Genomic DNA, 24,971 nt, shown 5'->3' on the forward strand with positions numbered 1-24,971 from the left:
CTTGAGGACCTGCCCTAGCCGAAACCAGATCCGACGACACCACCTACAAGATGTGGCCCTTCATCCCATGAGACCACCGGACTATGATTTCCGGCTCCGTGAGCCCAACCAGCGAGCCTTACTGATGTATATCGGCGAAACGTAATCGTTTATGCCGTTGGGCAAACTTGTGCGAAAAAAAAATAACAAAGACCAGTCTTGCCGAAACGTTGGCTAATGTCTGAAGTTTCCCTTGTTTAACATTGTGACACGAAATGACACAGGCTTACTTTAAAAGGGGATGCTGTTTTACGGGATGGTTACCTATCTTGTCGATCATGTCGGGCCTTTGGCGATGGATGGTATGTACCGCTCCCCGGAACACTTCTGCATCGTCGACGCTGGGTACTGCCAGCAGGACGTTCAGCGCCTTCGTGACAGGGACTGCAGCAAAAGTATGACAACATGATCGGCCAGGACATCGCGTAAGCTATGTATCACATACCGAGCTAGCAACACACCTCTTCTATACAAAGTAACACGAAGAGGTAAAAGTGAAACTCCGTCGGAGTTTCACTTCTCACCTGTGCGCATACACAGGTGACAAGTGAAGTTGTCATCCAGTTGTCACCTTGCAATAACTGGAAAGGCGTGCAACGAGTACATCCTCTCGTCCTAAGAGATAGATTGTCCTCCACCAAATCCCAAGCCTTAACGCTCGTAGTCGCTACCTTTTCTTCACTAATCTGGCGTGGCCCGACTCCAAACCGAAAGCTCCATATATATGTCAGTGCTCAGGTCGTCTATTTGGGGCTGATGGCATAACGTTGTACAGAAATATGATCCATAGGTTCCTGGGTTTGCACGCAATGGAGAAAATATCAAGGGTGTTTTAAATGTTTTTTTTTATCACTAACATAATTTTAAAAGAACTGGCGGAATATACAGCAGAATTCTACTTCTTGAGGTAGAATACTCTCAGAGGCGGACATTACTTGCACCAGAAATCAAAATGATCGTTTGACTACTTACCAATGTGTCACTAACCTTTAAACTAATTACATTACGATATAGTGATTTACGAATTGCAACTGGCGACTACGAAAGTCACTTGGAAGAAATTGTGAGGACAACACCGGTCGCGAGATTTGTGTTCCAAAAATTTACGACGAGATTCATTGGTGTTCCAGCACTTTTTCATGATCAATGTATGAAAGACGTTTTGGTAAAAACAAAGGAAGCAAGTGGAACAGCAGTGCATTTTTACTGCAAGTTTGACAGCGATAATCTCAAAACTGGTGCCACGCGCAGCTTCGTAATTCAATCAGAATGGCTGTGCTTTGTGAAACCGTTGCTTCAACTCGCGTATTGCAATATGTGCGCTAAAGTAAGCCGCGTATAATTGTTAATTTATCAAATATGCGTTTTGATTTACAGCGCAAGTAATCTCCGTAAATTCGAATAATCCAGTTCAATGAGATGATTTCTGCTGTGTCACAGGGCTTTTTGAAATATAATGTTAGCGTTAAAGTAAAACACCCGGGGGTGAAACTCTCGGCTAGCTTCCCATCCTCAATGCAGTGCCTGTGCCTCTGCGAGTTTCTTTAGCGCTGCTTCATCCTCAGAGTTTCAGGCTCTAAACAGTTAAGCCTTGCGCGAGTGATTGCGCGCGCTGCCTGGTGGCTAAGATTAGGGCAGAATCTTCTGAATCGCAGTGGCCTGCATAGACTTCGTCTTTTTGCCTTTGAAACAACTTGTGGTTTCTTAAATGAGGTATACTAGCTAATCAAAGTAGCTTGGTAGCAACAGCCACTATCTCGTTTCAAATGGGTTGCTATACGCATATCCATCGATCCGTAATGTCGAGCCATTAACGGGACCACTACAGAGAAACCCTAAATCAGTTTATACCGCTAGAATACCCTTTGCATAGTCCCTGTCAGTTAATGCATGATAGGAGGTTGATTACTGTAACACAATATGGAGGCCATGCTTTCGCGTCAGGTGGCCGGCTTGGGAGTAGCCCCACTGGCGTGAAGTTAAAAAAAGTTTCGGAGTTTGCTCCGTGAGCTTTTTGCTCACGTGTTCACTCGATAACGGTAGTTACCGGTCATTAGCAGCACTCTTTTCGAATACTGCTTTCCTACCTCCAAGCCACAGATGATTCAGGAGATTTCTCGCAATGTCGACGCCTGCCACGTACTTCTTGTCCGGATAAAGACTGCTGGTCTTGAGGTCCAAAAATAGCAGGGTGAGACGCTTTTCATATATGCCCCCGTCTGAAAGGAAAGACTGCTGCTTTATTAAAACGACAGAAAGGGAAAACCCCAACTGTGCGTGGGCTCGTAAGTTGCACCTCCTTGCCTTCCTGTTGCATCATCCAGTCTTTTAGATCAAGCTATTCAAAACACCGTCTCTGAGCTCGGTGAATCATAGAGCATCGCACGTGTAATGCGGAATCTGTGGGTTCAGTTTGCACCTGCGGCATGTTGTTTTTTCGCGCACTTTCGTTTACCTTTCCCCCGTTATTTCTGTACGGCAGATTAAAAAAAATAAACAGTATGTTCCCGCGTTCGCTTGTTTTTGTAGCGATATTTCTGTCCGTCGAGTGTGAAGCAGTATACGGGAAGAGTAGAGCGCAGAGTGGGTGGCGACAGTATTGACTAGGGCGTCGTAAAAACTGCCACCAACCAAGCAATACTTCGGAAGGCCAGGCCACCATGCAGGGCCTGTTTCTCAAGAGTCAACGTCCAGGTGGGCCTCGAGGCGGAGTGTACTATACTCGAAGGAAAGGAGGGGTCGCGTAAACGGAGGTCGGCTTACCGAGGATATAGCTGCCTAACGCCCTGCTCCCGTCTAGTATTTTTTGTTCCTGCATATACCCTACTCTCATGGAGAGGCAAGATCGGCAGGGGTGAAGAAATATACGAGTGGACTAGAACATGTCTAATCTTCATAGCGGAGTCCTGAAAAAGCTCTTGAAACATAGTTTCGTCTCGTTTTACGAACTTCTTTCACCCGTTTGCTTAACGATGTTTAAAAACGGAACCAGCAAAGTTATCTCTTTTTTGTATGGATAGTTCTTTGGACAATACAGATGAAGATTGATGCGCTGGTGAAATATGTTTCACAAGGTATGCCCAAAAACAAAACACAGACACACAAGTTTCAATAATGTGCACGTATCGCAGTCCGCTAGCGAGATTATACATGTTCTTGACAGCTCACTTACATTGTGTGTATATTAGGATATGCCAAATGCCTTCGAAATTTTTCTGACTGGACTTTCAATTATAGCTGCAACAACTCTTCTCAAAAGAACCAACAAGTTGCTCAAGGATTGTTCTTTGTAGCATAGTCACCACTTAAAACACAAAATTAGAGGTGAGCTTTTGATATAACAGGTCGTAGTCATCATCAGCCGAATTCTTCTTCACTGAAGGATGAAGACCTGTCCCATCTAACTTCAGTTACACTTGTCTTGTATCCGCCGTTTCCATTCTGTGCCTTCAAATTTACTAATTTCGTCGCAATATCTAGTTCTCTACTTCTTCGATTGTGGTTCCCCTACCTTGGCAGTCATTTTTGTTGCCCTTTTAGACTACCAGAAACCTACCTGTTCTACGCATTACGTGAACCTGGTCGACTACCACTGCTTCCTCTGAATCTCAGCTAGAATTACGGCTACACTAATTTGTTGGATACTGCATTCCTGTGTCTTAACGGTACGCATGCGATTTGTAGTTCCATTGCTTGTAGCGCTGTCGTTCGTAAACGTATTGCCGTATACGAAATACTGGTTTAATGAAGACGCAAGCATGAGGGGGTCGGGTTGGTGGCGCGACCTGGTGGCGCAGAATTAAGCTAAAAAGACAGAGAGATAGAGAGCGAAATTCAGTATGTGATAAAAAGCTGAGAGCTTGGGCTGAACTACTATGTTCTAGCCTGCTACTCAGCGTTGGGAAAGGTGAACAAAAGGAAAAGGAGAAAGCAATGACGACGATAATGTGAAAAGAAAAGGCAGAAATAAAAAATAACAGTTAACCGGAAACACTTACTGCAATATTATATCCAGTTCGGCGTCTCTCAAAAAACTTGCAGTGGCCTTCATGGGCTGGCAAGAATTATTTTGGCTATGGGCCTAAATGCGGGCTTTCAGAAAGTGGCCGATTATCGATGCATGGTGAATATTCGTCGATTGATAGTCTTTCTCGCAAGTTACTACTACTACTGCAGTAACCAAGTGTATTCTACATAGTTGTCGGCACAAATTATGGGTAGCGACGTATTCGAATAAACGTTGTCTTTGTTTTATTTTTTATTCAGCAAGAGAACCCCTGTAAAACGAGAACCTGTCTAACGCTTTCTGGTTAGATGAAGCGTCACAAAATGTCACTATTGGCGTTATTCTTGTAATCTTGCTACAATTCACGTCTTCGGTAACCTGGTATTCCATGAAGGTTCATGTACACATTTACGGAAAAGCTAAAACTCTATTATTGTGCTTGAAAAGAATAGCAACAAAAAAAGTGAAGTGATTTTCTTTTTTTTCCTTTCTTTTTTTACAGCACGTTACCTGTTGTTCGCCGGAGGTACCGCAGGAGAGCAGGCACTTTCTCGTAACGGTTACACCACCTGAAGCAGTCGCACGGCACTCCGTGGTAAAACCAGGACGCGGTGCCGTCACTGTCGAAGGCGACGTCCGATTCGATGGCGTTGGCATCCAGCTCCATGCCCTCGTCCACTTGCCAGATCGCGTTCACCATGTGGTAGATGTTGTACACGGGCCTCTGACCGGAGGCGCTCACCTGAACGGCAGGAGAAATAGCTACCATTATTGAGATTCTTAGAAGGCATTCATTGCTCGAGAGGGGGGTGGGTTGCTACAGCGATACGAAGTAATGGATTAGGGACATCAAACAATAATATCGCTACATTGGGACGGCAATCGACAACAGGCGGGGTTTCGATGAAGAAAGCATCGTTTGCAGCGAATAAATAATCACAAAAGCCACCTAAAAAACAAAGAAAGACAAAAAATTGGAGGACGCTTAATCTTCGCCTTCAAGAGTGGAACGCGATAGCGTTATCGCACCCCGTTCGCACCGCCCACTCAAAACGATCTACGCGAGCCAAACGTCGTAATCGACACAGACAGCCGAGCCGCGACGCGCCCCGAAGGCGGACGCGATTATGGGGCTGACGCCTCGATGGGATCGTCCTCTATCTCGCTTGGGAGCACCACGCAGACAAAGGCATTGCGCAGACCAATGACTCTTTGCCAGCAGCACGGCACAGATCGGAGGGGACGCTTTCCCGCCAGACGCGCTACGGCGCTGCGATCACGTCAGAGGTAAAGCCCCTCAATTTTTCAAAAGTAGCGCCATTCTTAGATCTTTCCGACACCCCGCTCACCCTGGCGCGACCTCTTCCACGCTTCCTGTCGCCCCAGCCTCCTCCGCTCCCCCATTGGCCAATCTGTGTCACGTGGAAGCGGGCACCGCGCTTTTGTATATTTTTTTCTTTCCAGCGCGGAGCAGGCGCCGCGCTTTTGTATATTTTTTTCTTTCCAGCGCGCGCCGACCTCCATTGTTGGGCCTGCGCGACGAAAGTACGGCAGGCGGACTGACGGAGTGCGTTAGCTTAATAGGATGTGCAGGGCCGAGAACTTAATTGCGATGCCATGCTGCTGCGCCTTCGGTTGCCGCAACAGACACAGCGAGGGCAAAAAGCTTTTTGCTTTGCCGTCCGGCGGGCGCAACGCAAAAAGAAGTGTGGATTCGCAGGATCGGGCGGGCTGACTTCGATGAAGTGGCAAAGATCGCACGGCTTAGTGAAGTAAGGGCCACGGCTACTCACAACCTCTTATTTTGAGCCTAGTTCACGCCTTCCGCTTCGAAAAAGTGGGTGTTCATGCTCTGCGTGGTTTTTAGCGCGTTGTTTTGACTTTCTTTTTTCGAATGTGCTCTCTTTGTTTCATATACTATCGTCTTGCGGTGAAATGCACGCATCTGCAGCTGGCCTGTGACATAAAAGCGACTTTATTCAAGGTGTGTTTTGAGCTCCGCCAGAAGTTAGCACATTTTCGACGCTATTGCAAGGCTCACTATGACTTACGATGCAGTCTTTTGGCTTCGAATGTACGCCCGCATGTATTGATTTGGTTTGTGGTGATTAATGTTTTTAACGTTCCGAAGCGACTAAAGCTAGGATGGATAACTTTATCTAGCTCGCCTGGGGATGTTTAACGTGCACTTTGATCGTAGAGTCGTACGTGGGCCGGTAAATTCCTCGTCGGCGTTTCATAATACTCGCGCGCTAGCGCTGCTTTAGAAGTTGGCGCCTCGGCGCGATTGTATTTCTTCAATAAATTTTATTTACTAGTGTAACAACTTGTCATTATTTCGTATTATTGACGGCGCCTCCAGGGCACCAAATCGGCAATGGGAACACCAAAGCTAGAACCAGCGCTGGATGGGGCTCGCCGAAGCCTGTGCATGCCAAGGGGGTATAAGATCGCGGACAGCCAATTTTGTATGCGAACACTCCCTGCGACGCCTGCATTAGTGTAATGTTACGTGCTCTTCAGAGGCCTCCGTTAGCCATTAGATGTGCCCTCCTGGAGCAGTACTTGTAAAAAAAAAATATATATCGTCACGATTACCAAAGCACCCCACAATGAAAAAACGGCCCTGTTGCCAGGCCTTGCTGGCCGCACACAGCCGGAATCTCTCACGCGCCGACCGAACAAAAGTGTCCTGCAGGTACGTGAATGAACCTACGAAACCACGTACACATACTTTCACGCTGTCAACACCTGAAACTTTGGTAATTACGCGCGTGTTTGAGTACACCGCGTGCTTGCGTCGCGTTTCAGCAACACGAACTCTCAACGTCGCGCGCTTTACGCCTTAAATACGCCTTGAATAATGGTCATTTTCTCTATTTCCTCCGCAATTCTAACACTAAATTCTAAAGGCCAGGTACCGACTGACGAAGAAAGATCTCGATTGAAAAAACTGCTCCGCAGGGCTCGAACGAACTTTTCTGTGGATTTCCTCCCGTAGCGTGTTAGCCGTCGTCTGCTACGGCAGGCCCACCACCGGCGGCGCCACCGTCGAGGCCGCGCCGAGCGGAGGAGGAGGGAAGCGAATGGCGCTACTTTGGGAAATTGAGGGGCTTTAGTCAGAGGCGTCCTGCATTGGACGCTGCACCTAGGAATCGCGCTGTGAGCGGAAAGAGGAGCCTCATCGCGCGGGCGAGTGGCGCGCCACGTGTCGGGGCAGCGCCGTACATTGCGAGGAGGAGGTCTTCTGTGTTTGCCGCAAGACGGCTCTGCGTGTGCGCAGAAGAAATGTTGCGGAAACGTACTGCGCTACTCGTGTAACTGCGACTTCTGTAATTTACATGCCCATAATTACTGATATACACCGCAGCATAACTTCCTACGGCACATTTCTAAGGCAACACCACATTCACTGGAGGCTCTATTGTAGCGCGTTGAACCATCGAAGTCGTAGCTCAGTGTCTCACGAACAAATGAATCAAACCCAGTTCTCCGGACCGCACTGGAAGGAACAAATGTGTGCGGCTCACCCTTTCTCATGATGAGTTCCATACAAAAGCTGCCAACACTCTATGCAGCCGTTGAATACCTAAGCGCGACATGTGCAACGCTTGCAAAACATACCATACTCGAGCAATAACAAAAATGTTACACACTGTGGCAGCGGAAAAAATTGATAGGCCTCGTCCTCCCCGCTTTTGTGTTTTCTTTCGAGCCCTGTCTCTCTCTTCTTTCCAGTATTCTTGTCTCTAGGTTCGTGTATTGTCGCAATCAAACAAATCATTTTTAAGGAGTGTTATGCAAGTGAGATTGGCGAACGCACTGCCAGATGTCATTGTGTCATCATGCGCCCATATGCAACGCAATGTCCGTTGACACATGCATGAAATTGTTGCGGCTGTCCAGTTTCTAAAAGTTAGATATTCTATGGAATATCTCAGCGAGGTTAAGAGAAAACACCTCCACAAAGACCTAATTAATGTGATGATGCTTGTGCCCTTGTATCGAAGAATTTACAATCCAGGGCCAAGCAGCAATGTGTTAAACAGGGTTAAAAGAATGACTATCCGGTCATCGGTCAAAAATTTTTTTTTTCATGCTCCATAGTGGCTCACTTTCTACAATACCGTGGCTAAAGGAAAAAGCGTTGTTGGTACCACGGTCGGTACATTGTGCAATATACAAAAGGCCTGAAACAATCGAGCACATGTTTCTCGATTTTAGCTATGCCGCCTTCCTATGGGACATCTTGCAAAGAACCCTGAGAAAGGAACTGACGCTTACACCCTTCGGCATTCGATTTCTTCCGGTCGAAAGTGAAAGTGTGCCGTACGATACGCTACTGATTCTAGTAATGTGCAGTGTTTGGAAAACCAGAATGTCAGTGCGTAAAGCGGACGTCAACGCGAGGTCAGCCCGGGAAAACTTCAATGAAAGCTTTGCATATTTACGAGATGTGTACAAATAGGAGGAAAAGCCAGATTGGTATGTTTATCTGGACGAACTGCTGACCGTAAAGCGTTCTTAACGCACTTATGCTAGCCAGACACAAGCTAGCAGTTTTAACGTGATATTATGATGTTGTTTTTGCACTGTATATTGCCAAGTTGGCAATAAAGAAGAAACAAAGTCGTGGCTGAGTGGTAGCGTCTCCGTCTCAGACTCCGGAGACCCTGGTTCGATTCCCACCCAGCCCACCTTGCATGTTGTTTTTTATTGATGAATTGCCTTCCGGGATTTTTCGCTCACGGCCAACGCCGCCGACGCGGACGACACCGGTTTTTCGGCGACACGAGCTCCTTAGCTGTCGCGTTAAAGAGAAGAAAGAATGGCCGGGAGAAGTAAATTCTGAAGTCCAAGCCGCTTATTCCATACGAGCAGATCCAACTTTCGCGGCCGTAAACCCGTTTCGACTTGCGTGCGACGTTCGAAGTATGGAAGCCCGCGAAGGCAGCATAAATTTTGAGGTGCTTCAGCGTGGGATGGCAATTTGCGAAGAAACTATGATGTAGGCTGTAATCCAGTGTTTTTACGAAGTTTAGGCGCTCTGCATGGTTTGCAGCTCGTTCCAACAGCGCCTTTCAAAACTACGGGAAAGGTTGCTACGGAATTGCTGTCTTGGTAACAATGTCGCAAAATGAAAATCGAAACTACCTGTGCAAATAAATCCCGAGCCGGTGAGCCAGTGGGCTTGGGAAGTACCGATCAAACTTTTGCTGATAATTTGAACGAAAGTTCGTTGCGTTGATGCCAGAGCACGGGGCATTGCTTTTAAGACGAATAGCTTTCTTTGGCTCTTTCGTCCGTTGTTATGGTTGGACAGTGGTTGGTGGCCGGTAGTATGGTTAGTGACTCGGCTAGGCGAACGTTCGTTTGTTCTTTTTTTCTATCGCTCTCACTCTCTTTTGTTGGCTCGTTCGTTCTGGCTATTCGTTTACATTGACAATCATCGGCGACGTTTCCCTCCTGTTTTATTTTTTACAAAGGCCAATAGTTCTTTTTTCTATATTTCTTTTTTTTGGGGGGGGGAGGGGGAAGGGGGCTCTCGCACGATTACGTGGTCGGGTGTTCGTGGTCGGTTGTCTGTGGTTAAAGGCCGAACTTCCGCCGCTCGCACCGGTGCAAAGGGTGTGCGTTTTCACCCAACTGAATTTCGGGGCGTGTTTCTGGCCGAACGCCAAGAGTAAATATCTCAATGAAAAAAAAAAAAAAAAGAAGAGAACATTCGATGCGAACGTAGTTCTTAAGAACTTATAAGTTCTGGATATGCCATTCGCAACGGTAAATAAAACTTTCATCACCTGTCAATAAAGAATCGGGACTTTCGCGGGGCATATGTAAATATGCAATAGGTGACAGTGTGTAGGTTTAAAACTCGGCCTCGTTCCAGACACGACTTGGCAACATCGTCCGCTACGCGTAGCAGAGTTGTACGCCTAATGCCCCAACCACTGGCGCGCGCTGGAAAGCTTCGGCGCGCGCCGAAAGGTCAAATGCGTCAAAGCGTCGGTCGGGAACTCGGCGAAGCGGAACGTCGCGCAGCGATTATGTCTACTGCCGATGCTAGAAGTTTGCCGACGCGCGGCAAAGCTGCGCCAGCGTGCACCAATGAGAGGCTGCGACGCCTCGCAGGCGTCAACCAATCGAAGGCTGCGGAGCCTCCGGCTGCTAGGCCTGTAATGGCCGACCGTACGAAGGCGCACGGCACCAACGATCGTCCGAGTTTTTTGGACGCACGACGCGCGCGACAGTGTTCCTGAAAGACAGTGTTGTAATAGTAAGCCGACAACGACACGACCGACCGACCGACGACCGTGGGTTGTGGCAGTGCGACGTGGATCCGAAGCGGCTTCGAACGACGCCGACTAATCCAACCTGCCCACTGGGTTCCGCCGGGCTCGGTACGATCGTCTGCTAAAACAGCCAACCGAATCACGATTGCCGCAACGTCTGTGCTTGTTGTATGTGCATTTTGTTGTGCTCAAAACGAATGGAAACACGTTTACGAGCTCCGAAGTCTGGATAATCAACACTCGCCTATCGCCGATGTTGTTTACGTTACGCGTAGGCCCAGCGCGTCCATCGAGTTCGTAACTGGCGAGTGAACGAACTCACCTGAGAAATCTGTCGAAGGAAATGAATTTTCAGGTCCGTTTGGTGCTGCAGTGATTTAAAATATGGCACTCTTGACTTCGTGTGACCTGTGATGTGGTGAATGAACCGTGTGGAAGTTGGGTTGGTCAACCGCGGCGTGTTTCGTGTGGTGTCGGTTGACTCAAGTTTAACGGGCAAGCTCTGCGCTGTTTCCAGTGGTAAAGATAACTCCCGAAAGCGAACTACACTAGTAGCCGAACAATTGGAAGTACTTACATAATCAGCCGTGCCGCCTGTTTCAGATGACACTGCGCTCTATTATTCGGCATGTGAATCCAGTTCAGTACAAGTTCACTGTACTCATTCACTCACTTCTTTCAAGTGCGACCGTCTTTTGGGCTAGTTGGGGATAAATCGTTCGTGTAGCAATCAAGAACACTGACGCACTGAAGCATACGTGGCAACGCAGTCATATTTGAGTCAGTGTGTCGTTATAGTTGAGCACTGCAAAAAGAAATTATCTGTTTGCAACGTGTGCCCTGTGTGCAGTGCATAGCAGGACCTTCATCATGCAAGACCTATGCATGTAGCAGCGTATACCACGATTGCTTCGATGCCCGCTTCAGAAGCAGCAAGTACTGAGTCAATGAAACTGTAATTGAATATTTATCTCACTTTTTGCTTATGGAAAGTGTAGATGGTGTGAGTGCATTGTGGGGAAGGTGAAAAGGTGTCATCAGTGTTTTGTGCAGTCAGTATGCTTAAACTGCTGGAATCCCTTCAGCCTCTACTAAAATGTTTCTTGCTGCGATACTATAAATTGTAGACAGGACAAAGATGTACTCAAAACCAAGTTACTAATGCATCTGCCCAGAATGTGTTTGATTAACAAGTTAACGCTTCCACAACAAGAATATGCCGATGAACAGCATATGTGCTTACAATAAATACATTCCGTAAAGGTGAACGACTGGGCCTACAATATCAAACTTTGTAGTAGCACCGTAAAAAGTGCTGCCATGCGTATCAGCCACAACGAAACCGCTGCACGTCCAACCTTCTTCCTTGGAGGCACTTCTATAAAGACTGTTCGGGCCCTTCTCATTCTGGGGGTAGCATTTAGCTGTTCTCTCAACTTTTCCACATATGTCACCAGCACTGTATGTAAGCACCGGCCCTTTCTTGGGTTTGTGTCCCGTGTCTCCCTTCCCTGATGACCTAAGGTTTTCCGAGCACTCTACACTTCTATCATTCTGTCACGACTTGAGTACTGCTCATCAGTATAGTTCCCGTACCAAACTCGCGACGCTAACAAACTTAAGCTTGTTCTGCGCCGGACAATACGCACCCTTTACTCCCGTCTTTTCGGTTGTGACAAGCTCATGCCAGCCTTCGAGGATTGCCTCAAACCCCTCAAGTAGCACACCCTGCAATACCAACGCAACATTGCACTAGTCTATACTGCAGGGTGTTTGATGTCTCTCTAAACAGCACTAATCTTTTTTCACTTCGTCTGAACAAGTGGTCAGCACAGCCTGAGCCCTCATCACGCCTGTATGGCCCGACACCACAACTCCATGATTATATCTGGCATGCAGAGCTTTCTCTCCACCCCCCTGGCGATTTGGATTCTCCTTCCTTGGAACCAGACTTCATTGGCACTCCTGTGTGTTGTGCACCTGTCGAGTGTGTGCGTGTGTGCTGTGCTGTGTTATTGAGCAAGTGTGTGTGCACGTGGAGGGGAAGGAAGTGTCTTCTGCATCCTGCAAATTCCTGCTTTAGATGGCTGGTTATCAGATTCTCTAACATACAGGCATCAGCCTTCTTTTTAGTGTAGTGTGCCAAGTTACCACTAAGATTATTATTATTATTATTATTATTATTATTAGAATCATTACTTTGACCACATTGATTGTGTTGAAGCCAGCGTGACACATAATTCAAAATATTTCTGGAGCTTTGTGGGCTCTCTCTTCTAAAAGGAGTGCCAAAGATGTACGTCTTTTTCATGGAAATAGTGGTGTTGTCTCGAACACTGCTGATGCCTTTGCAGAACATTTGTTTGCTATATGGTGTGAAATATGCTTCAAGTAACCTTCCTTCTCAGTCTGGCGCAGTGTATGCTAACAGTCAATGAAAACCTCGTTTCCAAGTATATGAAGTGCCTTAAACTTTGCCTTAAACTTTCCCTTTCTTGTGGTGTTGATGGTATTTCCTCCACAGAGCTTAACCCTTTGAGACGCTGTCTACACAATTCGGCACAGCAGGAGCGTGCATCAATAGCAAAAGCACTGATGAAAGTAATGGTATTTAAAATGTGTTTCATACATCTTGAAACACTTATTATTGGAACTGTGCTGCAATTTTGAATAATGTGCAGAATGTTTTAACAAAATGAGTGGGAAGGTAGACGGCTGGGTGTTGTTACTCTGTGTCAGTATGTTGTATGTAGCGGGTTCACTTCTTTCATTGTTTTTTACAATGTCGTGCACCAGGCATAATTGTCAAGTGGCTGGATAAGTGCTTTTCAAGCTTTTTAAAACACAAAATAGTACATGTTTTCATATTTTGTGTTCCTGTAGTGAGTTTTCGCATGGAGTCGAAATTTTGTAAACTTGACAAAACTCGCTAAACTATTGAAAATTCTTAATATTTGCTGCGGCTGTACACTTTCTACGATTCTGAGGATGCAAGAGATGTGGTGAAAGCAACTTTGCAATCAACGGGATAAAGTGGTGTCTCAAAGGGTTAAGATGTATGGAAGCATACTTGTTCCTCGTTCTCACAAGCATCTTCAATAGTTCCCTAAAGTCTAGTACCTTTTCTAGCATTCGGAAGGTAGCATGAACATCGCCCATGCACAAATCAGGTGCTAGATGAGCAGTTACTAACTGCCGACCTATATCTATCCTCTTCAGTGCGTCAGGTGTTTGAATCGATATGGGATTCCTCGCTTTCTGTTAGTACTAAGAGCATTTTAATAAATGAACAGCCTGACTTTCTGTGCCGACATTTCAGACTTTCAGACTATTTCAGACTGTCAACAGTGTTCACTACTGCATCGACTTCCAAAAAGACATTTTTTCACTCTCGAACTGGTGCAGAAACAATAAGTACTCTTAAATGCTTCCAACACTATGGCATTAAGTTATATGCACAAAACGCACCATGTGAAATTTTGATACACCCTACGTGATGCTCCACTCCTTAGGGTCGATGAAATGAAAGATCTTGGTGTGTACTTCGACAAAATGCTAAGCTTCTCTTCACATAGATAATTACACAAGATGCCCTTCACGCTCTTGGAATTGCATGCCGTATATTGCATGATTTCCACTCACCTGTTGTGTTTCTGAAATTCTGCTGTGTGCCTCCAACTACTAGAGTATGCCTCTGTAGGAGGGGGGTGCAATGAGCAAATCTAATTCTGACCTCATTGAATGCATCCAGAATAAATTGATGTCTATCTTCAAGCACCACTTTTGCCATTCTGGCGACCACAGTGAGCCTTTGTTCCTGCACCTTTTGTTCCTGTATAAGGTGGTCCATGACATTATACATTCCTTAAAGCTTCTTGATCATATGCATTTGTTAGTGCCGCAACAGTATACCAGGTAGCATTCCACATTCGTTGCCTGGGCTTGTTACAAGATTGTGCTAATAAGACTCGACTCCAAAACATACTTCAGAGTTCATTTCCTGTGTTTTGTGTATCTGTAAATAATCACGTAGGATTAACTCCCTTTTACTTTTCCGCGTTATCTTTTTTCCCTATTTGTTTCTCTATCTTCCATTTTTTGTCTACTGCATTCATGTTTTCTCTACATTTTGTATCACATAGTGCTCGTGAAGTGCACCAGTACAAAGGCTCTCTAGCTGTTCCTGGGCACTACAATAAAAATTTGAATGATTGACTGTTATCGTAGTATAAAATTGTGCTTTTTAAGTATGTACTAGTATACTATTGTAGTGCAGTGGCTTTCGTGCAATTAAAGAAAGGGCATGAATTAAGAAGAGAGATAGAAAATGATAAATGAAAGGTAGGGAGGTTAACCAGGACTGAGCCCGGTTGGCTACCCTACACTGGGGAAAGGAAAAGGGGGACGGAAAGATTAAAAGAAGAGAAAGTCCACTGGGGATATCAGTCGGTCACTCAGTTTGGATCACAGACGCTGACTCAATCCGGTATCTTTCAAATATCGCAGCAGCGCTTTTGTGGCCTTTTGTAGCTGCAATATGCGAGGCCATGGTCCCAAGATCTTGTTCAAGGTGAACGGCTTTCCATCTAGCTGATTCAGAGCTCTGCAGAGGTCTTGCCTTTCATCTTCAAAAGATGGGCAGTAGCACATTAGGTGTTCTATGGTTTCCTCGACACCGCAGGCATTGCACTAGGCGCTATCAGCCATTCCAATCAAAAATGCATATGCACTGGTGAATGCGACGCCCAAACGTAAGCGGCACAGCACTGTTTCCTCATTTCGCAGAAGACCTGGTAACAGCCGCAGTTGCATAGAGGGATCGAGGGAATGCAATCGATGTTGAGTGAATTGAGGTGTGTGCCACTTTTCCAATATCAAAAGAGTGTGCTAGCTTGCCTAAGTGTTGGGCTGTGTCGGTCCGCGATAAAGGTACAGAAATAAGGGTTGCTCCTTCATGGGCTTTCCTAGCAGCTTCGTCAGCGAGGTCGTTGCCGGAGATACCGCAATGACCAGGCAGCCACTGAAACACGACGTCGTGTCCTTTCATGATCATGTGATGGTGCATTTCTCGTATCTCTGACACGAGTTGTTCACATGACCCGCGACGGAGAGATGACAGAAGACATTGTAAGGCCGCCTTTGAATCGCAGAATATTGCCCACCGATTAGCCGGTTGGTTATTAATATAATCAACGGCACCTCGGAGGGCAACAAGCTCCGAACCGGTCGATGTTGTCAAGTGAGAAATCTTGTATTGGATGCTTAGTGATCGTGATGGTATAACCACTGCGCTGGTGGAGCTGGTCTGAGTGGAAGAACCATCCGTATATATGTGGACTCGATCAAAGAAGAAAGTGTGCAAACAATCCAGAGCTGCTTGCTTCAAGGCCAAGGTAGGCAGGACGGTCTTCTTTCTTATCCCTGGAACCGTAAGACGCACTTGAGGTTGTTTTAAACACCACAAAGCTGAGGTTGAACGTGCTGAGGGTGTGAAGCCCGATGGTAAGGAGGCACGATGGATGCTGACCTTGTTGGAGAAGGACGCCTGTGGTCGTCGTTCTGGCATGAATTAAGAAAGTGCTATAATATGCTATGTGCCTGATCATATGCATTGTGCTGTTCATTTCTTCTGAGTTTTAATAATGGCTGGCTACTGTATGCAGTGTTGTGCAATAAAATAATATGCCACAGCAATTATTGCGTGCCTCGCAGAGCAAACTGAATATATCTTTCTCAGTCAAAACATCATAGCAGGCTGAAAACAATAAACTGCAATTTTTCTTTTTGTGGTGACGAAGTGTATAAATTGTGAAAATAACCTGTTTATATATTTCTTATACTATGCAAATGAGCTGCTCCCATACATTCGAATAAGTGCTTCAATAGTACGACTTGGCAAAGGGCAACGAAAGACTCCTATTAAAACCCTCTAATTCTCAAGCTTGTATTATCTGACGGTATGTCATTTGATTAATGTAAAGAAAGGCAAACTTGATATGTGGAAACCAGTTACAATAGAACATGGCCCTTACACTGTGAAAATGTTTTGTAGCAATACACTCAATGTGAAGGCCTCCGGATACGGTGTTGATGCATCAAAACAACCTAGAATAATAGAGGTGCTCCATGGGCTAGATTTGGCAGAATCAAGAATTGGGGGGAGACAAGATACGAATTGCATACATTTTAGCTATTCTAGTCTTTTCTTTTTTTTTTTGAATGCTACAGGTGTTTCAATTCTGTTTTGCTGATTTTCTCAGAACCCACTTGTTCACGTTTCTCTCATGCACCAACAAGCATAATTATATTGACACGGATGCTTTATCTGTATCCGGTTACCGCATTTCACCGGCTAAAAAATGTTAAACGTTATCGCTCGGTGCAGGATGCGCCTGAACGTATCGGAAGTTTCGCGAATGTTATCGATGGTTCTGTCTGTTGTCGACGAACCTTGCTAATCTGATTGCATACGCGACACAAATTGTGTTGTAGTTTCTGGAAGGCACGCGGGCACCAGCGAATAGGCTGTAACTTTCGACGACTGCCGTATGCAAACCGACGCGCTTGACCCGCAGATGAGATTTTCTACGATTGCCGACATTGCTCACCGCTATCGTTGCGATTGAGCCGGCACTATTCATTTACCGTCACTACTACGTGGCAATATTTCCAGCACAGATTTTTTTCAGTTACACATTGCACGCCTAATTCTTACATAGTTGGCTGTGCAATAAGCTACCAAAAAATGAAATGGTGCAACAGTTTTTTTATATATGGCATCGTCGTGCAGGTGTTTGCAAAGCGATCTTGCAGACAGACGACGCGCGAGCGCTGATGTCGATATTTTATACACTATTGTTACTTCAAAAATAAAAACAAACTGTTGCGGCAGGTGTATATTCATTATTCAAACGTGTTTTTTATATCTAAAAGCACATACAGATCACTAACTTATTGTTTCAAGCTTAGTTTACAGCAGGCTGTTTTAGGCCGGACTTTGACGGATGAAGACGGAATAGTCCAGCAACAGTGCGCCGCAGCCGAGGAGCGAGCTTCGGCGCGCGTCGGAGCTTGTCTCCAGTGGTTGCGCGCCCTTTCCCTCCAGCCGAAGCGAAGCGACGCGTTCGCTTGCCAGCGCGCGCCGAAGCTTTCGGCGCGTGCCAGTGGTTGGGGCATAAGAGAACGTTCTGTGCTGCGGGCACGTGCCTTCGCGCGGGAGCTATGGGCAGTCTCTGAAATGTTGGGTATCACTGTGGCGGAGCATTAGGGTGGGACAGCCCCTCTTGTTACCCTCCACCCTCTCCCTCTGTGGAGACTGCATGAGAGGGATCTAGCACCGCTGCAGATGTACTGGTTAGCGCCGCTATCATGCATTAAGACTTTAAAACATGCAAATGCCACGTAGCTGGACAGAATCAAGGTAAGAATGTGTGCCGTCGCTTGGTGATACTCAGATTTTTTTCATACCGCCTAATTACATAATTAGCCTTAATGAATTAATAAATTTCTCAAATATTATAATTACATGAAAAGTGGCATTGAGAAAATTGTAGAGCAGCATGAAAAACTCCTGATACTGCTGTCTGCTGCCCTATACGTGCTACATTAAAGTGTTTTTCCGAGTGTGAAAGAAGCCCGTGGATGCAAGAAAAATTGCCGCGCGACTGGCCGCTCGAGGCACTTTGCGATTTCGTCGGGCGAAGATCCAGCGCGGTTAACTCGGATGCCGGAATCGCAAGACATAACACGCGTTATTCACCGCGAGCTGGGTGCCACGTCTCCGGCTACAGTTCGGTCTGACTTACGGCACAGCCTGCCCGCCATCGTACTTATACAGGCGGTTGTTCGTGAGGAGATAAAAAGATTTGGGCTTCCGTCTCTGTGCCTGGACCATGCTCTTCGAACGTTTATCAGGTTCCTCCCGCTGTTTGCTCCCAGACACAAAGTTATCTCCCGCCCTGTCGAAAGAAGGCTGATTGGCGAACAGCGGACGGTAGGCCTAATGTTTTCATTGTTCGCAAATCGGACGTTCCGCCCGTCACTGTCGCAGCTACTGGTCGTCGCCTCCTCGATGACCCTAGTACTTTCTCGCCTTACACGCCGACTCAGAACCCTAATGCCGACAGCGCTCCGCCGAGGCCCAGCCGCTCCCCGTCCCTCTAGGGTCTTCCTCGTCTAGAATCGGTAGCTACACTTCGGGAATCTAGGCGGAGCAGCTCCCGAAGGTGACGCTCAAACTGAAACGAAGGCTCAGGAAAGTGTAAACATCCGTCGTGCTCTGTACCAGCACGAGTCGCCGACGGCAGCACTTCACCTGTCATCGGAATGTGCGAAGCACGTGTGACCAGTGGTGGCCACTGTACTATTAGTTCACTTATTGTCCTCGAGCAGTGCCCGCATGAACTCCTTTTCGGCCTTGACTTTCTTTCGAAACACTCCGACCAAGTTGACTGTTCCGCTGGTATTGCGCACCTGGATCTGCCGTTTCCTACTGACGTCACTTCCAGCATACCACACTACTTGTGCTCTGCCGCGTTCATCCATCTGTCTGCACAGGCCGCTGCAAATGTCCTCTTGACGCCTTGTCCTCCCGTTCCTTATAGTGCATATGCCGTACCCCCTCCCCCCCACTGACATGGTTCTGTCGCGCACAATTGCGCCTAAACATCATAATCCGAATCCTCGACTAGTGTGCTTGCCTCCCCATCCTCAATCTCGGATTTTCAACGCACGTTCTTCCCCCACGGCTTTTCTCTGGCGCATATCACACCTTTAGGAGAATTACAGATTTCTTCCTTAGCCCTTGAAGCCCTTTCCAAGCACCAGCGGGCTCCTGCTTTCCATTAATTCGTCTTCTTCGCCCGCTGACGACATTTGAAAAATGATTGCTCCTGACCTCCCTTCTGAGCATACAGAAGCTCTTCGTCGCCTTCTCTCTTCTTATAGGGATATTTTTGATCTGGGTGAGCGCCTTCTCGGACAGACATCTGTAGACACCCATAGCATAAACACCCGTGGTGCCAGCCCCATTCCACTGATGATGGCCTGCTCCAATGCGTCTTCGCTGTGGAGCAGGCCATCATAAAGAAAGGGGTCGACAAGGTGATGGACAAGGACCAGGCACATGCCCAGGATTTTTTTTCCTGGAGGGGGCAACCCAAGGGAAATTTTCTATGCAAATAAGGGGGGGGGGGTACTTTTACTAGTAAAAATGTGTATAGCGCCCCCTATTCGCCGTAAAGACGCGTAAACTCGCAAGAGAGAAATGAAATGGCGTGTATCTCACAGGTACGCCTGTGAGGTACACCTTTCCTTCACTTGGCAAACAAGGAACCCCGTCAAATGGACTCGTGCAGGAAAGAAGCGCAGGAAGAACACTTCCAAGGTCGGGTAAACAAGCGAAAGTGTAAAATAAAGGTTTCTAGTAGCGTTTTTCGAATTAGCTCTGGAGGCATTATAGAGAAACATATATTTGCGAAACAATCACAGTTCTTTTGGATCCCTAGTTTACTGCCCTACCAAGTGCCAAACCGACTCGCATTGTTATTTGGGAAGGTGCGTAATGATGCGTGCCCACCAGTCCGGTAAAGCCGCGCAGAGCGCAGGACGCTGCGGTTCTAGACGTACTGCGCCCACCGCAGAAGGTTAAAAAAACACCCACATAAGCGCACCAGACAAGTGGCTACGTCAGTCGGCTCGACTGATAAGTGTAGAAGCGTCATTCAAGACACACGGAATAATTCTCCACTTCCAGTGGCGTTTTCTGTACTTCCTTTTTAAATAAAAACGTTTTTTTCTTTATTTCCAGACAATCAACAAATACATCAATACATACTGCTCCAACCATCTGACAATATTCACTTTCCCACCGCTGCGCTTGAAGCTTGCGGTTGAGATTACAAAACTTTCATTTTGGCAAGGGCATCCATCAATGACAACAGATCATCGTCATACGCTAACTTCTGAAAAGCTTCCCGCAGTTTACTGATATTCTCAGCAAAATACGAGTTTACTGTTCTCACATTTATATCACAATTCCTTACAGCCATGCGGTTTCTCCAGATACTGTGAAGGCCGAGAAGAAAGAGCATGTCATAAGGTGTACTGTCTTGCACTGTGGATAGGTAACGGATACCATGCGCTGTTAACGGCAATTCTTTTTTAATAGTTCTTTGCATAATATCCCAAAAGAAGACCGCACTCCAACAGTCCAGAAAAACGTGTTCTATAGTTTCTGGTTTCTTGCAAATCAAACAGTTAGTCCCCCATGGTAAATAGTCCTCTCTTTCTTCTAGCCATGTTTTTACAGGCAAGGTATTAGTATGTAGTTTAAAAAACAATGTTTTCACTCCCCCTGGTACAATCATTCATTTCACACGTTTTAGGACATCTTTCTCTTGGCCTTCGCGGTACATTAATCGATATAATGGTTCTGGGAACATAATATCTATTAAATCCGAGCTTATCCGCTTACGACTGACTGCAGCCAAATATTCTATGGAAAAGTGGTGGTTTAAAAATCTAAATGCTACGACCACCTCACGTAAAAATTTACTCGTTGCGTAACACCCACCCTCCCTCATCGAGACAACAAAGTTAGGTAAGACATTGCTCAATCGGACTTGAATAACTGTTCGTAAGAAAGGATTTGTCGTGTCTCGTAAGAACAAAAATCTAGAAATCAGTTGCTTTAAGTATAAATTTGGTAATGACAAGCCCCCCTGACCCAACTTGCGAAACAAGTTGTTCCTGCTTGTTCTTTCATATTCAGACTGCCACACAAAAACAGCAAATACTCTATGGAATTTCTTGAGGTTGAATCGGGAACAACTCAGGAATTGCATGAGATACCACAGCTTGCTCACCAAGAAGATTCTGCAGATAGCCGCACGTGCAAATATAGAGAGGTCACGTCCGGCCCACTTATCAGTTTGAGCTTTTAATTCCTGGACTTTGCCATTCCATAAGTCTTTAGTGTCTCGATGTGTGCCTAATGGTACACCAAGGTAAATCCCAGGCGTGAGCTTCCACTGCATACCTTCAAAAATACGCGGCGTTGTTTGCCACCGGCCGTGCCACAAGCCGACACACTTATTCAGGTTTATATTGCTGTCCGTCATGTCACAAAACTCACGCATAATTGTCATGGTAGCTCGAACACTCTCCTTATCGTCACAGAAAACAACAACATCATCAGCGTAAGCTAATAAACGTACCTCACATCATTCTAGGCTGAGTCCTCGCACGTCCGGACTATCAATAATTCTTTTACAGAAAACATGTTGACCCATAAACAGAAACATAAAAACATGTTGACCCATAATATTCTCACAAACACCGATTTAATTCGTTAATTTTCTTTTCTGTTTGGCTGTTGCCTTGGCTCGCCCCCTTCGTAAAGCGCTTATTTCTGAAATTTTTGCGACTCTTGTTTCCATTTGCCAATTTTTGCATGAAAAGTGCTGTACAATTAGCGAAAAACTAGACAAGGTAAAGCGTGACAGTCATATTGCTTATGGGTTTAACGGTTATTGCAGGGTTTGATGATGGACGCTGTATCGCATTATTTTATTGTCCACCTTATTTAACCCATATCGCGGGTATACGGCTCCGAGGGTCTGACAGCGTTGCGGCGAGCCGTTACTCGAGGAAATAATGAAGTAAAAGGAAAAGTTAAATGCAACTGGCTTTTTTTTCCGGCCGTAACTCGTACCACGAGCATACAGACCAGCTGACTACAAACCGAATCCCTTTCCTGGTCCCTCGATCAGTCTAAACAAAGAAGGTTGAACTAACGAAGCAACAGCGATGCGCGTGACCGTTGCAATAGACGGTGACAACTGAACGCATCTCGATTTAGTTGCACGGACAGCGAATTGATGAGAGAACTGGCCTGCACAGCCCTGGAGATGCCACTACCGCCATCCAAAAGGAGTGAAAAAGGCAGAAAAACGCCGAATAGCTGTCAAGCCTCAAGATTGATTTGGCGGCGCTTTAGGAATGTGTGTGAGAAGTGGTGGCGTGGGGACTGGGAGGGGGGAGGGTTATGCCATTTAATTTCGCCCCCCCCCTAGGAACGTGCCTGACAAGGCCATTATTGAGCCTTCGAGCAGTCCGTGGGCGAGGCCGGTTGTCTTGGTAAAGAAAAACGACACGTATTGGTGCTTCTGCGTGGGCGTTAGCTAACGTCACTTTAAAACAGCAACAACAGCAACAACAACAAAAAGATGTGTACCCACTGCCTCGCACAGATGGCGCTGTTGACTGTCTTTACGGATCTAAATATTTCTCGTCAACTGACTTCCGTTCGGGCTATTTCCAAATTGGCGTAGATGAGATGGACGTGAGGAGACCGCCTTCATCATACCAGACGGTCTTTACCAATTCGCTGTCCAAATCTCTGACGTCCCGACAAGCCAGGTGCGGGAACTTAAAGACAGCGGCGCCACCCGTCTTTTCTCGAGGTTTTTTTTCTGGCTTGCTAAGCCTCGGCTATATACAGTGACTGCACGCGTTGTTATTGCAGAAGCGTATGTTTATTGATATTAATGTTACTATTTAGTATCTTCTCATTAAATAAAAATATTCACTTGGGCACGTGACAATTGCTCCTACGACAAAGAATGCACTTAGTCTTACGCCATGTATGACTTACGAGGTGAGGAGTCGTCAGCAGAACAACGAGGATGGCCCGCAGCCGCGAAGTCTCTGCTAGCATGATCCGCTGTTTCGCTTGCGTCTCGCTGCTCCGGTCAGTCTGCGAAGTTGTGACGTCAACGGCGTTGATAGTGTCAGTCGTCGAAGAATCTGTGGCAGTGAGCCCGTCCGAAAGCGTAAATGTGTGTTCCATATCACCCTACGTATAGCGGAGAAGCGATGACTTATCGCCTTTCAAAACTTCGTGCGCGCCTGGAGGAGGGTATAAACAAAACGCTTTGGCTGCGGCGCTCAAAAGACGCATTTGAGCAGGAATGCAGCTAGGCGAAGCGCATACTTGTGCAAAAAAAAAAAAGAAAAACATGATAGGCCGCGCGCTTCCTCTTACACAGTAGATAACAGCCGATTATTCAACGCGGACGATTACTCGCTCGGGTCGGCCTCCTCTCTTTATCAAAGTTTAGCGGTTGCTCTGAGCATGCCTCATAAATCATGCGCGTTGACTAAAAGAAGAGCGCAGCGCGCAACTATACGGGGTGCTCAACGAGGTTTGAGCGTTGTAAACAAGCTTGCAAGTGGTGCAACACTCCGTTGTTCATTCACGATGTTAGAAATATGCTACAAAAACTCTCTGCGAGGAGATAATTTGCGGCACGGTCCGATGAAGAGGCCAGACGAGGCCTCTTCAGAGGCCTCTTCTGGCCTGACTGTGATTACGTGTGTATGGGAAGTTACGGCGAAGTGTGTGGAAATCTTCTTTCACCACTTTCGGCTTGGTATATGGCGAATATATAGAGGGCGTCTCAGCAAAAACTTCCAAAGATGTTTAACGATTGCCGTGGCAGATAACACAATTGTGTATTCCATGAGCTGGTCTACTTGAAGAAGCGCGCCCATTACTTACTGAAAGAAATATTGAAATTCGTAATCAACTAATCACCAACATTCACTGATTAAGTTTTTAACTGATTATCTTATGGCACGTATTGGAATTTACAAATTCTAGCGAGTGAGACTGCAAGGCCCATACACTTGAAAATAATTGTGTGGATGACACCATTTACGGGATATGCGTTGTCAAACTTGCGGTAAGAATGCAATGTCGTTCCACTTACTTTCTTAATAAAACGTCACTTTATGCATTGAAGCACAAAAGTAATTGGAATGGCAATGCATTTGTCGCGTAAAGTTCACGAATTATTATCTCTAAACTGGTGTAATCCTGAGAATTCGTCCTAACTGGATGTGCCTTGCGAACTCACAAGTTACAATTTGTAAATTGCAATGTATGGCATAGGGTAATCAGTTATAAGCTTACTTAGTGAATCTTTGTTAATTATTCGATCGTGCATTTCAATTTTTTTGCATGTAATGTCCTCCTATTCGAGTAGACCAGCTCGTGGACTGGAATTGTGCTATCTGCCAAGAACAATTAAAAAGTAAGTTTGAAAATGTTCGCGGAAAGAGATGGCATAATAATAATAATAATAATAATAATAATAATAATAATATATTATTATTATTATTATTATTATTATTATTATTATTATTATTATTATTATTAGCTTTCAAAACATATGCACTTGACAGGAAAGAGAAAGTGAGGAGCAGTCTGGTAACTGTTACCGGAAGGGGCACAACGCCTGCCTATTCTTCAGAAAGGATGGGACAGAAACATAGAAATGGAAGACAGGAAAAAGCGGAGGAAAGAAAATAAAATTATGGGGTTTTACGTGCCAAAACAGCGATTTGATTATGAGTCACGCCGTAGTGGGGGACTCTGGAACAATTTGGACCACCTGGGGTTCTTTAACGTTTACCTGAATCTGGATAGAAGCTCTGGAAAGCATCCTGCTCTCATAGGCGTAGTGGCTCATCTATCCAACTTCGATTTAATCAAGTATTTATTGACAGGGAACGATACGATTGGGATAGCACATCCAATACTCTCGTCAGGTCATCTGCTGGCTCAACGA

At 46.0% G+C, this 24,971-nt stretch overlaps 1 protein-coding gene across 4 annotated transcripts in view; it reads right to left on the bottom strand.

Annotated features, from left to right (window-relative positions):
* LOC126528900 (dermonecrotic toxin LsaSicTox-alphaIB2i-like) overlaps positions 1-24,971 on the bottom strand; it is a 53,656-nt gene that overhangs the window by 24,317 nt on the left and 4,368 nt on the right. For 3 of the 4 annotated variants that reach the window (XM_072289818.1, XM_055069791.2, XM_055069792.2), the window contains 4 exons: positions 22,994-23,095; positions 4,556-4,787; positions 2,127-2,258; positions 304-423 (listed from right to left, as the gene is read on the bottom strand). In XM_072289818.1, the coding sequence (XP_072145919.1) occupies positions 304-423; positions 2,127-2,258; positions 4,556-4,787; positions 22,994-23,095 (586 nt within the window). Of the gene's footprint in view, positions 1-303; positions 424-2,126; positions 2,259-4,555; positions 4,788-22,993; positions 23,146-24,971 lie in introns of all 4 variants that reach the window. The other variant, XM_050176489.3, reaches the window with a different exon arrangement.

This window comes from Dermacentor andersoni, chromosome 8 (genome assembly GCF_023375885.2).
Source record: "Dermacentor andersoni chromosome 8, qqDerAnde1_hic_scaffold, whole genome shotgun sequence".
In the NCBI taxonomy this organism is placed as follows: domain Eukaryota; kingdom Metazoa; phylum Arthropoda; class Arachnida; order Ixodida; family Ixodidae; genus Dermacentor; species Dermacentor andersoni.